Source organism: Zootoca vivipara, chromosome 6 (genome assembly GCF_963506605.1).
Source record: "Zootoca vivipara chromosome 6, rZooViv1.1, whole genome shotgun sequence".
Classification (NCBI taxonomy): Eukaryota; Metazoa; Chordata; class Lepidosauria; order Squamata; family Lacertidae; genus Zootoca; species Zootoca vivipara.
This window is the reverse complement of record NC_083281.1, coordinates 27,826,102-27,845,593: the sequence shown is the minus strand read 5'-3', so window position 1 is coordinate 27,845,593 and position 19,492 is coordinate 27,826,102. Positions and strand designations below refer to the sequence as shown.

At 45.1% G+C, this 19,492-nt stretch overlaps 2 protein-coding genes across 9 annotated transcripts in view; one reads left to right on the top strand and one right to left on the bottom strand.

Moving 5' to 3' along the window:
* The first annotated feature begins 47 nt into the window (after window positions 1-47).
* LOC118086128 (sushi, nidogen and EGF-like domain-containing protein 1) lies at window positions 48-11,191 on the top strand. The gene is made up of 7 exons (XM_035117409.2): window positions 48-147; window positions 2,772-2,807; window positions 3,445-3,575; window positions 4,170-4,451; window positions 5,502-5,639; window positions 10,076-10,245; window positions 11,047-11,191. The coding sequence occupies exons 1-7, from the start codon at window positions 111-113 to the stop codon at window positions 11,048-11,050; spliced, it is 798 nt and encodes a 265-aa protein (XP_034973300.2). The 5' UTR covers window positions 48-110; the 3' UTR covers window positions 11,051-11,191.
* Window positions 11,192-13,608: 2,417 nt separating this feature from the next.
* LOC118086129 (membrane-spanning 4-domains subfamily A member 4A) overlaps window positions 13,609-19,492 on the bottom strand; it is a 30,888-nt gene continuing 25,004 nt past the window's right edge. For 2 of the 8 annotated variants that reach the window (XM_035117417.2, XM_035117415.2), the window contains exons 3-7: window positions 19,241-19,360; window positions 18,020-18,076; window positions 17,116-17,214; window positions 16,206-16,382; window positions 13,615-15,999 (exon numbers count right to left, since the gene is read on the bottom strand). In XM_035117417.2, the coding sequence (XP_034973308.2) occupies window positions 15,919-15,999; window positions 16,206-16,382; window positions 17,116-17,214; window positions 18,020-18,076; window positions 19,241-19,360 (534 nt within the window). In that variant the 3' untranslated portion in view covers window positions 13,615-15,918. The other 6 variants (XM_060275693.1, XM_035117420.2, XM_060275690.1 and 3 more) reach the window with 6 other exon arrangements.

Here is a 19,492-nt window from a genome sequence, read left to right as displayed (position 1 = left end):
AATACCAGGTGTAGATCCACTCCACACATCCTTTCTTGGCTGGAAGAGGCATAGAAGGCACCTGGAAAACGCTTAAGACACTGCAGTTCCAGGGCAAAGGAGCAGCCAGGATGGAAACTATATCTGTTTTCCTTCTGCTGGCAGTGGGTAAGTGGGAGACTCAGAAGCCAGCTCTTTGCTTTGGGCTGTTTTCTCCATTAATGGAAGATCAAGCCTCATCTTAACTTATTGTAAAAGTATGTTCAATTTTGGGTTGACTTGACCTGGTAGCAGTCTACTACAGCTACCTTCACAATGTGTGAAGGAATTTTAAAAGTTTGTTGTTTCATTCAATGTTTGTGCTGTGCTTTTCAGTTAAAAATATACAAGGTGACTTATAATTATCAATTTATTTTTAGAAGAACAATTTTACAAAAAGGAAATGCAACAATTGTGGAAGTGGCTGGGGGGGAGGGGGGATATTGTATAAAATCAGGAGTACAGAAACCAAGTTGTGAGGGACTTTTTCAGCCCGGTGGGCCAATTCCTTAACTGCCCTACTCCTGGTGGGCCACTTTGACAGGTGGAATGCATGTCACCCAAATGTCCAGTGAGACATTTCTTCCTTTGCAGTGTGGTGGAGCGGAGCAGTTGATCCCAGTGGGGCTCGACCACTTAGAAGCTGGCACTAAGTTCAAGCCATGCTTTTGGCAGGGATCATCTCCACTCCAGAGCTCTGATCAGAAGCTCCCGAGTGTGGAGCCAATCCCAGTTGGCCTTGCAATTGCCGCCAGACTTAAAAGGACTTGAATACAAGCCCTGCTTTTAATGGAACTATTGGGAACACATGTCAAGTCTCCTGGTTGTTCTTTCCTATCTGCATCTTTACTTGCCCCACCCGCAGGGGGCCAAGGTGTATAATAATAATAATATTTATTTATTTTTCATTTATTTATTTATTTATTTATTTATTTATTTATTTATTTACCCGCCCATCTGGCTGGGTTTCCCCAGCCACTCTGGGCGGCTTCCAACAGAAAAATAAAACACAGCAATCTATTAAACATTAAAAGCCTCCCTAAACAGGGCTGCATTCAGATGTCTTCTAAAAGTCTGGTAGTTGTTTTTCTCTTTGACATCTGATGGGAGGGCGTTCCACAGGGCGGGTGCCAGTAGTGAGAAGGCCCTCTACCTGGTTCCCTGTAACTTGGCTTCTCGCAGCGAGGGAACCGCCAGAAGGCCCTCGGTGCTGGACCTCAGTGTCTGGGCAAAACTATGGAGGTGGAGACGCTCCTTCAGGTATACTGGACCGAGGCCATTTAGCCTCCTTAAAATCTCTGGGCGAGGCGCTGGGCCTTCTCAATGTCTGTCAACCTTCCTGACTGCTGACTTTCTCCACGAGCCCAGAGCACCAGTGCCGGATGGAAAGCCATGTTGTGCTCATCAACAGGATTGAGCCAAGGTGCTGGACTTTTGGCACTCTGGCATGACCCTGCTGACAAGCCCATCTAGTTTTGTGACTTAGATCAGTGTTTCTCAACCAATGTTCCGCGGCACACTAGTGTGCCGCGAGATGTTGCCTGGTGTACCGTGGGAGAATTACTTTATATATAGTCAATATGTTGTTGTTTAGTCGTTTAGTCGTGTCCGACTCTTCGTGACCCCATGGACCATAGCACGCCAGGCACTATAGTCAATATAGGCACAGAGTTAATTTTTTTAACATTTTCTAATGGTGGTGTGCCTCATGATTTTTTTTCATGAAACAAGTGTGCCTTTGCCCAAAAAAGGTTGAGAAACACTGACTTAGATCAAATCAGTTCCTAAGGGTTCCTAAGGGCTTGGGCTTAACTGATTTGTTACAGGGTAGGTCGGCGGTTCGAATCCCCATGACGGGGTGAGCTCCTGTTGCTCGGTCCCAGCTCCTGCCAACCTAGCAGTTCGAAAGCATGTCAAAGTGCAAGTAGATAAATAGGTACCACTACAGCGGGAAGGTAAACGGCATTTCTGTGTGCTCCTCTGGTTCACCAGAAGCGGCTTTGTCATGCTGGCCACATGACCTGGAAGCTGTACGCCGGCTTCCTCGGCCAATAACGTGAGATGAGCGCCGCAACCCCAGAGTCAGTCAGGGGTCCCTTTACCTTTATCTTTATACATGTGGCTGGGAGGCTGTGTTGCCTTCCGGCAAGCCTTTTTTTTAAGAATAATTTTTATTAACTTTTTCCAAATAAACAAACAAAACAAGAACAATTTTTTTATACAATTCATCTTAAATTCACCCATCTCAGTTCATTTTGCTCTGCCGAGCTGTGACTTCCCTCCCTCCCCTCATCCGGTTTTCTTATTCACTCCTATCTTGCAGTTCTTTTGTTTCCCTTACTTTAGTCAAGCCTTGGATGAGATAGCATATTCAGTAGTGGGGGCATCAATCTTATTGCTACTGTTTACCGGCAGAGAGAGGAAGAGGAGGAACAGGGGGGCAGAAAGTTCAGGGAAAGTTCAGGGAGGTGGAAACACCAGCAGAAGCAATAGCATTGGCGCTCTCTCTCTCTCTCTCTCTCTCTCTCTCTCTCTCTCTCTCTCTCTCTCTCTCTCTCTCTCTCTCTGCCTCTCTCCGCTGCTGCATCACCCTGTTGACTCATGTTAAGCTTGCGGTCAACTAAGACCCCCCCCCCCTAGATCAAATCTCCGTTTGAAACTCAATGGCATCTGCATAAAAAACTCTTGTCTCTCCCTGGTTGTGCCTGTAAACATGAAACAGATCTGATGGTTTCTCTCTTGCTGCTCTTTAGGATCAACCTTGACCTCTCCAGCCGATGCCTCCAAGGGTAAGATCTACTTGACACGTGAGCATGAATTTGGGCTGAGGAATTGCCTTGAACAAATGAATGGTAGTGCCATAGCTGCCAAGTTTTCCCTTTTCTCGCGAGGAAGCCTATTCAGCATAAGGGAAAATCCCTTAAAAAAAGGGATAACTTGGCAGCTATGGGCAGTGCACTTATAAAACATGCAGCATTACTCCACCAAACATTGCAAGAATGTATGATGGAGAATTCCAGGCACCTTAACACCTCCACCTCCACTGATTCCACTCCCAATTCCCATGTTCAGTGAGAAGGTCTGAAGAAGAGTTTTGCAGGCTTCCTGATCCTGGGGGAGATCCTAAGCATTTTCGTATAAAGGACACATTCAGGCTGTAAACTTGCTGTACGTTAAAGCACATGGTTTCCCCCAAAGAATCCTGGGAATGGCAGTTCACCCCCTTGCAGAGCTAGTTCCCAGCACCCTTAACAAACCATAGTTCCCAGGATCCTTTGGGAGACGTTTGTGCACTTTATGCAGCCTCAGACCCAGATAGAGGGAGGAGAGGCTGGCCAAACACATAGCCCTCCCTCCTTCCCAAGGGGCCTTCTGTAAAATGAGTTGCTGGCTTGGGCTCTAACAAGATGCTCCCTTCTCCTCTAGAATCATTGATGTACCCTTATGGGACTGCACAGGGTGACACAAAGAACCCCAAGTCAGATGATGGGACATCTACAAAGATCATCACTGCAGTGCCCTTCAGCTTCTATGGCAAGAAGTACCGCGCACTCTACGTACGTAATGCCTGGCCAAAGCCCCAGTTGACATGTTTCTTGACCAGAAGGGCAGGTGGCACAGAACTCTGCCCACCTGTCATTGAGATCTAGCATGCTGCTTTGTACTGGCCCATCTTCAGTCTTGCTATCTAATCTAGTTGTCCATCTATGCATCCATCCATTGCTGGTTCCAGGTTTCAAGGAACCTTGGGCAAGGACTCAATGCCCCTCTTCCCCAGCAAATCTACCTCCTCACCATAGCTGTTGCCACCTACTGATTCTCCTCATTTCTGAGGTCAGCGTTGTCCCCTGCTGGATGTGGACTTTGCAAGTGTCCAATCACACCAACCAGGGGTACCAACTTGAATAAAATGTGGGGGGGGGAGGGGAGGTAAGCTCCATCCTGCATGATCAATCACATAATGAGATGCACCCCCCCCCATTTGAATGGCAATGTCCATCAACTTTGGGGGTGCCCAAGTCCCACAAATATTTTAATGGGGGGCCGAAGGGACCTCGGCTTCTAGGAGTTGACTCCTATGACGCCAACCCTATATCTCTCGGTCTACCTACCTGCTGTCATTCACACCTGCATCTCTCTCCTTTCTTCAGGTCAACAACAATGGGGTGGTCTCCTTTGGTGTGAATGTGTCCCAGTACACACCCGACCCTTTCCCGCTGGATTTAGAGTCACCCTTTGTCGCCCCCTATTGGGGGGATGTTGACAATACTAGAGGCGGAGATGTCCTATGGAGACAGACTCAGGACTCTGCAGTACTTAGCCGCTGCACCGCAGACATCAACCAGTACTTCCCAGAGATTTCTTTCACGGCTGTCTGGGCCTTGGTTGCTACCTGGGACCGTGTCGCCTACTTTGGAAGTGCTTCAAAAAAGGTAGGCCTCTCACGGACCTAGGGTAGCCAGCTGCAGGAGATGATAGGGCTCTGGGTGTGCAGAAAAGAGACTTTCAGCAGATGAAACTTACAAGCAACACTTGACAAAAATGCTTCTACTCTCCCTGACCACTCACCATTGTCCCACCACCATTCTTGAGCTCTCTCTGGCCCTTTTCGCCTTGGGGGCTCCCCATCTGGTGCCTCCCACCAGGGCCGCCCCTACGGCCAGGCTGGGTGGCGCAAGGGGCCAGGGTGCCGGGCCGCCCGCCATGCTGGGAAACGGTGCCAGGGCACCAGATATACTTAAGACGGCCCTACCTCCCACCATTCCTCTGCATCCAGCCAGTCCACGATCCACAGCCACACAAAAGTCAGAGGTTTGTAACATTCAGTCCCTGGGTCTGAGGTTCCCCCTTGCCCAACCCTTAATAAAGGTAAAGGGACCCCGACCATTAGGTCCAGTCGTGACCGACTCTGGGGTTGTGGTGCTCATATTGCATTATTGGCCAAGGGAGCCGGCGTACAGCTTCCTGGTCATGTGGCCAGCATGACAAAGCCGCTTCTGGCGAACCAGAGCAGCGCACGGAAATGCCGTTTGCCTTCCCGCTGGAGCAGTACCTTTTTATCTACTTGCACTTTGATGTGCTTTCGAAGTGCTAGGTTGGCAGGAGCTGGGACCGAGCAATGGGAGCTCACCCCGTCGCAGGGATTCAAACTGCCAACCTTCCGATTGGCAAGCCCTAGGGTCTGTGGTTTAACCCACAGCGCCACCTGCGTCCCTTAATATGCAGTGTGAAAACGTGGTAACAAGAGGAACGGATGGGGAACCTGTTGTTGGACTCCAGCCACCATCATCCACAGCCAGTGTGTAAAAGGGGCGGCAACATCTGGAAAACCGCAGGTTCCTCTGTCCCTAATCTAGATGATTTCCCTATCACTCGCAATGAAGACGACTCCCTCCTCCTACTTTGTGTGCCCTAGAGACAGAGCTGCATCTCTTTGTGCTGTTCATAGCTCCAGTCCCATGTCTCTTTCCTTTTTGCTGCAGACCAACACTTTCCAGGCTGTCTTGACCACCAATAACGAAGTATGTTTCATCATTTTGAATTATGCTGACATCCAGTGGACAACCGGGATAGCAAGTGGTGGGAATCCCAGGACAGGCCTTGGGGGAACCCCTGCACAGGTACTTGATCTGAATAGGAATGCTGAGGGAATCTGACCTTTGCATATTCCAATACAAAACAGACCTGGTCTCTGACCTCCCAGACCAACATGTGGGTTGGAACATCCTTTGGGCTTCATGCTTCTCCAGAGCTTTTGGCCAAGTGTCAAAATATGTGTTTTAAATTGAGATTTTTTTAAAAAAAGAATCCAAAACATTTGTTTTGTGAGAAAAGGTGTTCAGGATACACATTATGGGCTGTATCCAATGTTCTCTGTCTGCACAAGCAGGTGGGCAAGTTTTCATTCTGTGCAATGGAGGACTCTGCAACACAAGGGAGAACTCCAGTGCAAATAGTTGCATTAGTGAGAAGTCGTTGCTCAATAAAATTACCAGCAACCTGCTTCTGGGTTCTCTTGTGCAACGACTCCCCGCTGCTGCAAAATATTTTGCCAGTGGAACAAGTATGCAGCCAAGTGACTTTGACTTGGATACAACCCTTAAGTATGAATGGGGGGCAGTTTTTTTAATGGGCAGGTTAAGAGCTCGTCCGCATTGCTGCTTCTCCCATGCCTAGGAAGCATGGCTCTGAGCTGTTTTCTGCTTATCCCACATTTTCTAGGCATGCGTCCAAGTGGTTGTGCCTTTGTCCCAAAGCTCCCCCGCCCCCCAGAAGACCCTTTCTTTAGCACTAAATCAGAATGAACAGCAATCCCTGGAAAACCTGCCCTTTGTTCCAAATTCAGCAGTGGAGTAAATGGAGGTGTGGCTAAGCCCTTTTCGTGTAACTTTAGAATCATAGAATTGTAGAGTTGGAAAGGATCCCAAGGGTCATCCAGTCCAACCCCGTGCAAAGGATGCTTCACCATGATATCCAGATATGCTTTGTATGCATCTGAGCTGATTCTGCTCCTGAGCAAGCCTGGCTTTGTAAGCGATCAGATGGGAGAAACCCCCTTGGTGTCCTCCACATGCCATTAGACTACAGCCCCCATCATCCCTGATCACTGGCCATGTGGCCTGGAGCTGATGGGAGTAACTTGCCATCCAACAGCAGCTGGAGGGCACCAGGTTGAGGAAGGCTGTCTTAAAATACTATCTGAATGTCAACCCATTAACTCACTAATTGGAAAGAAATTGGAGATGTTAATGCATTTTTGTTCCAGTTATATTATCAGTTATGGCAAAGACTGGCCCAGCACTAATTGCTGATATTGGGGTGGGGGGTTGTCCTGGATTTGCATTGTGATGGGGTTTTTTTGGCAAGGGAGGGGTCTCTACTGCCAGGGCTTTACTTTTCCTGTACTACGTCCAATAACCATTGCTGTGGCAATGAACTTGGATTCCACAACCCAAATTTAATTACGCAGATAGAGGGAAATTGCATACTCCTCTGATCCATGAATTTATTCTGAAGGTTTTGCTTTTTCATTTATTCTGCTTCTGCAACTTGAGGGACGAACAAGGAACTATACAGGGCATGGCATTTCTGACCTCTGGTCGCTGGAAATCTGATTCATTAATGCTTCTAGCTTTTGAAATGTGCAAAGCTTTGCTTGAACAATTTCAGGAAGCAGGCATCCAACAACAAGGGAAGTTGAGGGTTTGCTTGTGGTGTTTCTATGCTTTCTAAATGAAAGCTGAAATTCTCAGTAGGCTAACCAAATTCTGCAGCTAGTTCCATATTCCTGTGGCTATAACGTGCTTTAGGGCTATTTCATAGCAACCACACAATCACATCTGACTATTTCTAAATCAGCTTTCAGTTGCCAGTCATAGCTGCCAAGTTCTCCCTTTTTTTAAGGGAAATTCCCTTATGCTGAATAGGCTTCCTTGCGAGAAAAGGGAAAACTTGGCAGCTATGTTGCCAGTGCAAAAACAAACAAACCTAAAAACCCACCCTTGAAGATTCTGCTGCAGTTATCCTGCCATCACACAGATATTTGCCCGGGTGGTTATATTTACAGATATTCCTGCCCTTCTTCCAAGCTGCTCAACATGACATACCAGATCCTCTATCCCTGTTTGAGGCAATGATGGTCACCAACTTTGATGGCTTTCAAAGAGTGTCTAATCCTCACTCTTTTGAGGACCCCTCAGTAATTGTTTAAAAAAATTCAGGGGGTGAGGGAGGCCAATCATGTCTCCAGTGGCTGGTTCCTTCTGTTCCTCCTTTTTAAAAATAAATTATATTTTTCAATTTTTGACATTTGTAACAATCATACAAATTAAATAAGTTTTCCAAGAAAAAACACATAGTTTGACTTCCCTCCCTACTCCTGTGGTTTCTTATGCTTTAATTTTTATTACTGCACCTCCCAATTAATTCTATTTATTAGTTACTCCCTGTGTTTTCCTTAACAAATATATCTAACAGCTTGTTTTAGATTAATCCTGCTAATAAACTTAGTTAGCTAATAAATTTCTCCAGATAGTCCACGAATCTTCCCCATTCTTTATAAAAAGTTGTTTCTCTTTGATTTCCTATTCTTCCAGTAAATTTTGCCATTTCAGCAAAATCCATTAATTTGATCTGCCACTCTCTATCTATCTACATCCTTAAGATATCAATGACTTCCCTTCTTCTGTTTCCATGATTCATTTTGCATATCATAAATCCCTGTATATTTTACAAAACCTATACCATTCAGTATTCCATTATTCCATCCATCAAAACTTGTTTACACTGTTGAATTTATCTTAATGCTGCCAGCATTTTCAGCTGCACACAATTATTTCCCGTATATTCAATAAACATTTTCCAATCTTCTTTAAACATATGTTCTTCTTGTTCTCTTATTATAGATGTTAAGTCTGCAAGCTGCACATATTCTGTCAACTTGAGTTGCCATTCTTCTTTGGTTGGGACCTCGCTCGTTTTCCATTTAGGGGCTAACAAAACACGGGCCTCAGTAGTGGCGTACATAAATAACCTTTTTTGGCACCTGGGGATTTCAGTCTGAATTATCCCAAACAGAAAGTAGTCTGGCTTTTTTTTGGGGGGGGGGGGGAGTACTTTTAAACATTTTTTCCAATTCATTATGGATAATTTCCCAGTAATTTTTTTACCCTTTTTCAAGTCCACCAGATCTGTCACTCCTCTTTGGTTGGGACTTTTCGCCTCCTCCTTCTCCTGCCACAGAGGGGAATGAGGGGGGAAACAGCCCCCAAGCCAGTGGCAGCTGCAGGAAGAGGAGGCAGCTGAGCACCAGAGAGGAGGAGCCACTGGCCAATGAGGTCGCACTGCCGCCACATTCGGCTCCACCTCCTAGCTCCTCCCAACGTCCTGACATCACATGCATGTGTCCTCGCCCCCTCCAAATCTCCTTCACAAGTTAGCCTCTAGTGGAGGACAAAGCCATCAGCAACTCTCCTAAGCCTGATGGCTATTTTCCAGCTCCACCTCATGGTGGCTATTTTCCAGCTCCACCGTATGCTTCCGAAGACCAGTTTGTGGGAACTGCAGGTGCTGTGTGGAGTGCTGTGTGCTTAGGACCTGCTTGCTGGCTTCCCATAGACATCTGGTTGGCCAGTGTGATAGCAGGATGCTGGATTTGATGGCTGAATTTACATTCTTATGCATACGGGTAGTACGTCTGAGCCGTGAGGCGGGGAAAAGGCAGCGGCAGGGGGTGAACCCAACAATATTTTTTAAAATAAAATAAAAATATTTGGTTTTTCAACTTAAAATTTTACAAAAATATATCAAACATCAATCATAAAAGCAAGATTCCAGGGAATCTCCTGGACTTCCATCCTCCCCTTTGTGGGTCCTATTATTAATCATTTCCTCCCACATCTCTTATGATAATCCAAATCTTTTACCTCTCTGTTATGTCCAGAATTCAGCCTTAAACTACAAGTGATATTCCAATCCTACTAATGACTTTGACTGTTTACAATGGTCTTTAAGATAAGTTATACACTTTCCCAATTTTTTATTGAAATTTTCGTCTTCCTGATTTCTGACTCTTCCAGTCATTTTAGCCATTTCAGCGTAGTCCATTAACTTCATCTACCATTCTTCTCTGGTAGGAACTTTATCTTCTTTCCATCTCTGGGCCTGTAACAGCCACACAGCCGTGGCCGCATACATAAATAGCCATTTCTGCTCCTTTGGGATCTCAGCACCTAGAATTCCTAAAAGGAAGGCTTCAGACTTTTTTTAACAAAGGTTATTTTAAATATTTTTTTCAACTCATTATACATCATTTCCCAAAATCCTTTTACTATCTTACAATTCCACCACACATGATAAAGGTGCCTTCTTTTTCCTTACATTTCCAGAAAACATTTGAGCATGTTTTATACATTTTTGCTAATTTACAAGGACTTAAAGTCAGTCAAACATTTCCACACATATGTGAATATGCAGAAAGGGAACAAGACTGAGGAGAATGTTTCCTATGCTGTGGAGCTGGACAGTACATTGCTTTTCTCCTTTCTCCACTCCCTAGGCTGGATTTGACAGTGGAGACAAGAAAAACTTTTACAACATCCCAGCATCACGCACCCCCAGTATCCTCAATATCACACAAACCACCAACGTGCAGTTCACGGGGCGATGGGTGTTCCAAGTGGATGAGATTGTGATCGGAGACACAACGGAGAAGGGCAAATGCTTGGAGTAAGTGCCAGAGGACCCCTGTCCTTTGAGAGGGGTGTTTTTGTGTGGATTATTTTAATAATACTTATATTACATCAGGGCCGGATTTAGGTTTGATGAGGCCCTAAGCTACTGAAGGTAATGGGACCCTTTATACGTCCAGCTGTCCTTTGTCAACAACAATTGTCACTGTTTTTTGTTTGTTGAATATATGCTATATGGTAATTTATGGACCTAATAGGTATCTAAAGCCATTTGCACATAACAAAAACTACTAATAATTATAAATAGCAGAATGCAGGCACCCTATATAGAGAAATGAGCAAACCAGCGATATTTTAGGGAACAGACTAGCAGGTGGGCCCCATTACTTACACCATAGGAGCCTACACAACACAAAGCACTGTTGCTGTATCTAGGTTTTATTTTATTTGTTTTTCTCTCTTATATTTTGGAAATGTACATCCAGTTTGTTTGTTTTTCCTTTAAATTTTTGGGGGGTTCCCAAGAGAGTAGGGCCCTAAGCTATAGCTTGTTTAGCATATATGTAAATCTGGCACTGTATTACATTTTTTTTAAAAAAATCCTCACACACATGCACTGTTCTTTATGGACAAGGATACTGAAAGCTGCCTCTATTGGGTCAGGTGACATGCTCATTCTAGGCTGGTGTTTTCATCTTCCAAGCTGTCACAATATTCCCTTAATAATGTGTGGGCGGGGATGTGGCAGAGGCTGTTAAGAAAAAATTAGCAAGTTGCTAAAACGGGCAGGAGTAGGGATCTGCTTTTCAGTACCAATGTTTCTGTCTCTTTTCGCTAGATGAGACCACCTGCAACCCAAGAGAGCCCCCTCCTCATCCACCGGTGTCAAGACAGGATTTACTCAAATCTTTGGAAAGATCCCTCTGCTGCCCCCTATAGGCTTGGAGCCATGCCTGATTACGGCTTACCAATAAAATGGCTGTGCTCTCATTGCTACTCTCCTTTGTCTGTTCCCTGAGTGACTGGAGCTGAACGTGCTTTATGAAGTCAAGAAATGCAGGAATGCATGTGTGTGTGCATGTATACATGTGTGCCTTTGATGAACAGAGGGTGCTGAGGCTTGATCTTACATGAATGTCATGCCTTCTGAACCTTGATCCCCCATTCACTGTCACAGTGGAAAGCAAAGACGCTTCTGGTGGTGCCCCGATGCCTCAAGCAGCATAAATCCAGACCCTGGCACTTTCCTCTCGACACTGCTGTGCAGCTTTTCCCTGTGATGGGGAAGCTGCACCTGTTGAGCTTCTGCCTGTCATGCAGAGCAGACAAAGCCAGTCGGGGTGTGAAAGACCCAGTTCCTTCCAGGTTATGAACTCTGGCTTCGAAAACTGGTTCCAGGTGCTGAGTCAGCCCCACCAGAATCCGCAAACTCAAACCCTTGTGTTCCAGTTGAATTGGATGTGTCACTTTTGTGTGTTTTAAAGTCACCAGTGTGCTAACATTTACATTGCAGAGCATGTAAAGATTAAGCAGGATGTACAACCGCTGTGCAAAGGCTGCATGAGATAATGATCCACACCTCACATGTTTAAAGCCAGCAGTGGGTATTATGATGTCAGCTGCTGTTCTCTGCAAAGAGAGTCTTCTGCTGCTGTTGTTATTGGTTATTCTTATTATAATTACCAATGCATTTTTTTCAAGTTATACATACACCATACAATATTCATCGTTATCTCCTATCCTCTGACTTCCCAGTCCATCTCTCCGTGGCATTCTGAGTAGTCTTTTGTCTGCTGCATAATCTATTATTATACCCATTTTGATCTCGAATCTTCCTCTATTTAATGTTATCTGCTGCTCATGTGTTCATTCCTACTTGTAGGTTAAACTGACTATTATACCCGCTGAGATATTCTTCAAAACACTTCCACTCATCTCTTATCCGTGACTCATCCTTATTTCTTAGCAAAGAGAGTCTTTCGGAGAAATCAGTTTGTGGCATAAGACCTCCACATCAACTCCAATTGTGCGGCCTGAATTCATTTATTTATACATACATACCATATTTTTCTTCCATTATGTGATTGAATCCCACCCCAAAATAGTGACAGTATGAATGGAAGCACCTACAACAGGGGTCAGCAAGGCTTACTAGACATGGGCCAGACCATTCCCGCAGAGATCCTCTGTGAGCCAGGCCAGCGCAGCATGACGCCAGAAATTGTGTCTGTGCATGTCCGCGGCACCGGAAATCACTTCTGTGCATGCCCAGATAATGCAGAATGGTTAGCAATGTCAAAGTTCCTGACATGCGCATGGAATCCTGCTTCTGTATGTGCGTCTGACCTGCATCGTGATAATGGTATCTCAGGGGTGTGTGTTTTCAGCAGAAACATTTGTATTCGCTTGTCAACAGCTGCCCAAGCAAAAAAAAATTAGATGTATCAGAGGATAATAGGCATATTAGGCCACTGCAGCACTTCATTCCCATTGCCAAACTGCTGCAGTGTATTTGGATTGCAATTTCCTACACCACTTGAGAAACACCATTACAAAATATGAGTGCTTTGGAGGGGGCAATAACTGATCCCAGTTTTGCAGGGAATAAGTCTCAGCACTGCAGTTTGGAATGGTAATATTTATTATTACTATTTTATTCTTTATACCCCGCCCATCTGGCTGGCTTTCCCCAGCCACCCTGGGCGGCTTACAGTACATATAAAACATATTGAAGCACCGAACATTGAAAATCTCCCAATAAAGGGCTGCCTTCTGATGTCTTCTAAAAGATAGTTGTTCATTTCCTTGACATGTGGTGGGAGGGTGTTCCACCACAGGGAAGGCACCACTACTACGAAGGCCCTCTACCTGGTTCCCTGTTACTTCCATTCTCACAGTGAGGATACAACCTCAGAGCTGGACCTCAGTGTCCAGGCTGAACGGTGGGAGTGGAGACGCTCCTTCAGGTATACAGTACTAGGCTGAGGCCAAATGCAGAAGAATGCCTTTTACCAAGTCAGGGATTTGGTCCATTGAGACCAATATTGTCTACACTGACTGTTCAAACTTTTAAGCAGGGGGCTTTCCCATCCCTAGCTGGCGATGCCTGGGATTGTCTGCATCCAAGCAGTGGCCTACAACTCACCCTGCATCCCTGTGCTGTCCTTCCTTCTTTGGACTTGAATTCTTACCATGATCTTACTCCTTCCCACCTAGAGTTGGGAGCGTTCTGTTACGCTTGCAGTCAGGGCCGGATTTAGGTTAAGCTACTGAAGCTACTGAAGGTAATGGGGCCCTTTATATGTCCCAACTGTTCTTTGTCAACAACAAATTGTCACTGTTTTTTTGTGTTGAATACAATATATGCTATATGATAATTTATGGACCTAATAAGTATCTAAAGCCATTTGCACATAACAAAATAAGTATTTTATCAAAGTAATTGTTGAACTGAAATACAATTAAGAAGAAATATATTAATAGTGAAATAATTATTAAGCTTTAACTTAAGATGATTTTTTTTATTCATAACAAACTTAATAATGCAAACACACTGGCACTTGGCAATAGCAAAAGTTCCTTTAGAAACACAATTTACAAAGACTCATAATCTAGTCTCTAGAAACTTGCTATAACATGAAATAATAATAGGTGTAAATATATGATGCAAACTACTAATAATTATAAATAGCAGAATGTAGGCACCCTATATATAGAAATGAGCAAACCAGTGATATTTTAGGGAGCAGGCCAGCAGGCGGGCCCCATTACTTACACCATAGGAGCCTACACAACACAAAACACTGTTGTTGTATGTAGGTTTTATTTTATTTGTTTTTTATCATATATTTTGAAAATGTACATCCAGGTGTTTTTTTCCTTAAATTTTTGGGGGGGCCTCCAAGAGAGTGGCGCCCTAGGCTATAGCTTGTTTGGCTTATACGTAAATCCGGCACTGCTTGCAGTGTGGCAATAAGCCATGGCTTTCAAGCATTCTTCTCCTTCCGATTGGAAATGCCTGCCTAATGAAGTCAAGAAATGTTTGGCACCTAACATGCACAATTCCCCATTTATATTCACTGGAGGATTTTATCTCGAAGCTGCCTTGGGAATCAGTATTACTAGCTCTACAAACCAGAAGTAGCACAACCATAGCAGGTGGGTTCCCGAGGCACCTTTTTCCTTCATAAAAGCCACTGGAGGAACTGCTCTTGGGGAGAGAACCCAGCCTATCGCTCCATTGGATGGTGCATCCACAAACAAATAGCCAGCTACTATCTGTTTGTGATGCAACAGCGCCACTGCCTGGGTACCGGTGAGAAATGCTCTGTGGGAAATGGGAGGCGTCATGTGATCTCAACTGGTTGCCACACAAAGCAATGATGGTAACGTTTTGCCCTGATCATTCCAGGTAGAAGTCCACACTTTAACACTCCATGTCCAAGCATTCAGACCCAGACCCAGGTCCCGCTTTTAACCCAAACATAGATTTCCCATATTTCAAAAGGTAAAAATCCAGATCCCACCACAAATTTGTTTAGCTTTTTTTAGCAGGCCCCCGCACCACCGCCAATCGCGCCACCGGCACAGCACCCAAACCCAGACATTAACTACAGTTTTATTTTTAAAAATCCTCCCCCGATGCCCCCAAAAGGAACCAAATCCAGGACTCCTCTGAGATTTCCCAGATATATGGCAACCCTACCCAAACATGCACTCGGGGACCCAATTCTCACCTTTTACCCTATATTCAGTGCTCCAGTTTTGTTGCAAACCAACTTGGATAAGGCTGTGATGTACTAGTGAGATCCATCAGTTGAAGACCAGTGCTTGAGGGGAAGCCATGAATGTTTGAAGTGTTGTGATACTGCTTTAAGTGCATAGCTCTGATGGAACCACACACTTCTCCCACCAGGCAAATAAGAGGCATTATCGAAGTTCAGAGACACATTCCAGCCAGGCAAAATGACCTTGCAAGGCAGGACTGGTGACTGGCATGATGCAGGAGGAGGGTAGGAGCCTGGGAAAACTCCTGAGGGCCGGATTCAAAGCCCTGGGGGGCCACATCAGCCTACAGGCCAGATGTTCCTCACCTCTGTTCTAGCATGTCAGAAGCCATGGAAACTAAACTATACGAAAACAGAAGACCAGAAATTTTGAGTAATGTATAATATCATTGTATAATATTTCTTGTTTTGCATTCATACCTTGCTGAAAGATATCTAGTGCAATTTGGGGAATCTTTATTCGTCCAGTCAACCCACATCCTGTTTGCAGTTTTTCTTTTTCTTATTCTCATGCAAGGCCTAGTTCGCAACATTATACAGTATTTGCTATAGTTTCTTTTGGAAATCTTTATCATTGTTTTCATTCAAAATGGTCCTATTCATTTAAAGGGCTTCCATTGATTGGCTTCTTACATTTCCCCTGATCTACTTTTAAAATGTTGCTCCTAACTTAAAAGTTGCCAGTCTTCCCAACAAACAACAGGCCACGCTGCCTTATCAAAATCCCAGTGTTTTATTTGCATGGGCCTGATAGACATAGATTTCTTCAAAGATGATCTAGGGCCTGATAGACATAGATTTCTTCAAAGATGCCCTAGGATGAGTCACGAAACCTGCTTGGTGCCTAAGTGCACATTTAGTATTTTTTTCTCTCCTGACATTGGAAATGGCAGTCAAGGAGGATGGGATGAAGTAACAGCAAGTCAGGGGGATCTGGGATCCTTGCAAGCAGCTGGAAGAGCAACAGCGTCACCTGGGCTCACGTTCTGGTAAACCACCACAACCTGCAGGAAAAGAACACCCCAGGAGAAAAATCAGTCTTGCTGTGCATTTACAGTGCTGCTCAGCTCCTGAGCAACTAACTCTGCTTGCTATCAGTAATAAGGGATGAGCTCTGGGCCATTGAACTTAGGGGGAGACTTCTAGCCCCAAGGTGAAATGCTCTTTGACAACAAACACCTTATTTGGGGAGCAAGAGAGCAGGCCCCACCCCGGAATATCTTTGTCTAGTCTGGTCACCAAACTCCACTCTCTTCAGCGTTACCGTTTCGGTGTAGTTGTCCTGGCAAACAGGCTTGCAGCCGAACACAGAGGTGGAGATAGTGATGCAAAACTCAAGGACGTTGAATACCAGGAAGACAGCCAGGATTCCACACAATATGCTGTTCTGTCAATGAAGCAGAGAGCCCGGCAAAGGGAATTACTCTCCATTTATAAATGTGTGTGTATGTGAGAAGAACAGAGTTTGAATCAGAGTTTGAGTTTGAGTTGTTGTGAGGATGCAAAACAACATAATAATGCACACAGGCACCCAGTGCCCCAGGACACTCTGGGAGACCAGGCAGAGCTGCCTAACTTGGCTGCCCCCCTGAAGTGTTCAAGGGCTCCCCTTGCTTAAAAGACCCTCAGTCAAAGCCAAACGCAGCAGACTTAAGCAATTCAAGTAATCCCACAATTGCTCTTTTTATGTCAAAGCGCCGCTCTACTGACACCATGACTTGCTCTGTTCATCCTTCCATCCTGTCCTGCCGAGGTTGTCTAAACACACTTTCTAGCGCATTTTCCAGTCATTTTCCTTATCCAAAAAGACAGGAGTGCCTGGCGTGCTATGGTCCATGGGGTCACGAAGAGCCGGACATGACTAAAATACTAAACAACAAGAACAACAACAACAAGGGTCTGTTTTCAGCAGGGGAGTGTGTTTCCTGCACAAGAGTGTTTCAAATCCACTTGAATCTCACAACCTGGATTTGCCGGGATGCAACTGGAATCCCGCCCCAAAATAGCAACCATCTGGAAGTGCCCTCACTCTGATGAGACTGGCACTTACCCAAGGGAACACTGGGGGTTTATTACACCCACTATACTTTTTTGGATAATGCTCATTGCAGCTCTCTCACCTTTGTATATGGATAGTGACCCATTGAAAAACAGAGGAAAATGATTCCAATGCCGGCCGCTACAGAACTCACGATGTTCATTCCCAGCATCCCTTTCACCTAACAGTGGGGACAAACAATCATATATCATTCCTTCATTGAGCAATCCTGAAGCAACTGCCTGGTATATACCTCCCTGGGAGCTGTAATTCTGTGAGGGGAATAGCTCCCTCGGCCAATAACGCGCGATGGGCGCCACAACCCCAGAGTCGGTCACGACTGGACCTAATGGTCAGGGGTCCCTTCACCTAACATCTCTCAGCACCCTGAACAAATGACAGTTCTCACGTGCCTTTGGAGAGAAGTCATAATTGTCTAACTCTAAAGTGCTATGATGGATTTAAATGTATAGTGCAGAACGGACTTCTGGGGACATCCAATGATGTCATCATACACAGAGGCAGAGCACCACCCCTTGAATTTAACAAATTCAAGCTGGGGGCAGGTTCTCTTGCAATCATCAAGCCCCATTGGGGGGCAGAAGGACTCCGTTCAGCTTTGGACTAAATGAACCCAGCTCCTGTACTTTAGAAATCTCTTATATCCCACCATAGAGAGAGAGAGAAAGAAAGAGAGGGGGGAAGGGAGGGAGAGAGCTAAATAACTACTGGATTCTAACCAGCCATATCTTAATTGATGCATGATTTTGGACATGGTAGCTGCAGACCAATATGGTTCTTGGCCTGAGTTGAAATGATAAACCCCATAAGAGAACCACAGAACTTCCTCTGGAAAATGCATGAGGTTGGACAGGATAGCTTCAGACCAGGAATTCTAGGAGGGACCCTTAAATGGCAAGCAGCAGGTGCCATGAATTCTGTGCTCCATCTTTCATCACACATTTCCCAACAAGCAAATTAGTTACCATTGGCATTTTGGGGTTCCTGGCAGCTGCCACAGAGAGGGATCCTGAAATGATGTACTGTAAGAGAAGGAAAAGGAAGTCAGAAGCTGGGAACAAGATTCCAAGGGATTTTTCTCACATCTTGGCTTCCAGTCCATTAGATCATAACCAGAAAACAGTATTAATGGGGACATTATTTGATGTTTCTCAAGCAAAAGTACTGAAGCAAAGATAGCCGTTCTGCTGGACAGCTCCATAACTATCATGGGATTTGCCCATACAAATTCTGCCTAACAGACTCTCTGGTGGACTCTTTGAGGGAGGAGGTCCATGGCACATGTCTCTCCCCCCCCCCCCACCTCACAAAGCTGAACTTCTCAATAGTAGTGCCTGGTGAAAAGGGGCAGGACTCCTTCCTGATTTTCTGGCAGAGGAGTCTCTGCCTCTTACTGGGAGAGTGAGGTCAGGTGGTATGGAGATTGGCACTGTGCAGAGCCCATCCTTTTTTTCTTTTCTTTTTTAATTTTTATTGGAATTTTATTTGCAACATAGCACAAACCCCACCCCCACCCCCCAATACACAAATCCACCCTCATTAAACGTGAACATAACATGCAGTGAACATCACATACAACAATACAAACAACCAAACAAAAGACTTCCTTTATCCTGTATCTGGCTTCCTTATTTACTTCTTAGGAACTGTTTCCTTTATGAACAATTATTAAGATTTTTCTAATTATAACTTAAATATCCACAAAGCCTGTGCAGAGCCAATCCTGTGCTCCTGGCGTTGCACCCACATGCCGCTAACACCACAAAACACCCCCCCAATTAAGCAGCACTGACGCTCTGCCCACAGGTCAGGTGTACGGCTTCCCCCTCCCCAGTGGCTTCTATTTTCCACGTAATTCATGAGGCATAATTCTGAAGTTCTTCCCCCCACCCCTTTGCACAGTAGCAGTTGTGGGAGCTTTGAGTGATGCTCAGCCTTGGTCAGTGTCGCCTTCTGGCCTTCCCCTGATGGTCTTCAGCTGTTGCAGAGCTGTGGGATCTTTAGCCCTAGAGATATTGCTGAACTACAACTCCAATCACCTCTGAACTTTAGCCAGGCAGGCAGGGGCTGATGGGAGTTGCAGTCCAATCACCCAGGGGCATTCCCAACCTCTCCATCTCTCCCTTAGTCTAAGCTGAATCCCAAAGGAACTTTTTTTTTCTACACAAATATGTGTGTTGGATTACCAAGATTCCGCTCCAGATTGGTGCTTCAATTACAATGTAAGGGTAATAATAATAATAAGGCGCAGTGTGAAGCGCAGCTCCAAGAGCAACTTGCATAACTCCGATGAGTATCTGTGTGATCTGCAAAGACAGCATAAAACCAGGTCTTATTATCACCACTCATTCTACATGCAGACCAACTGAAGGTTACTTCAAACATGGTGGGGGTTGGGGGTGGGCACATGCTGAGGTGAGCGGGGCTGGAGGCCTTAA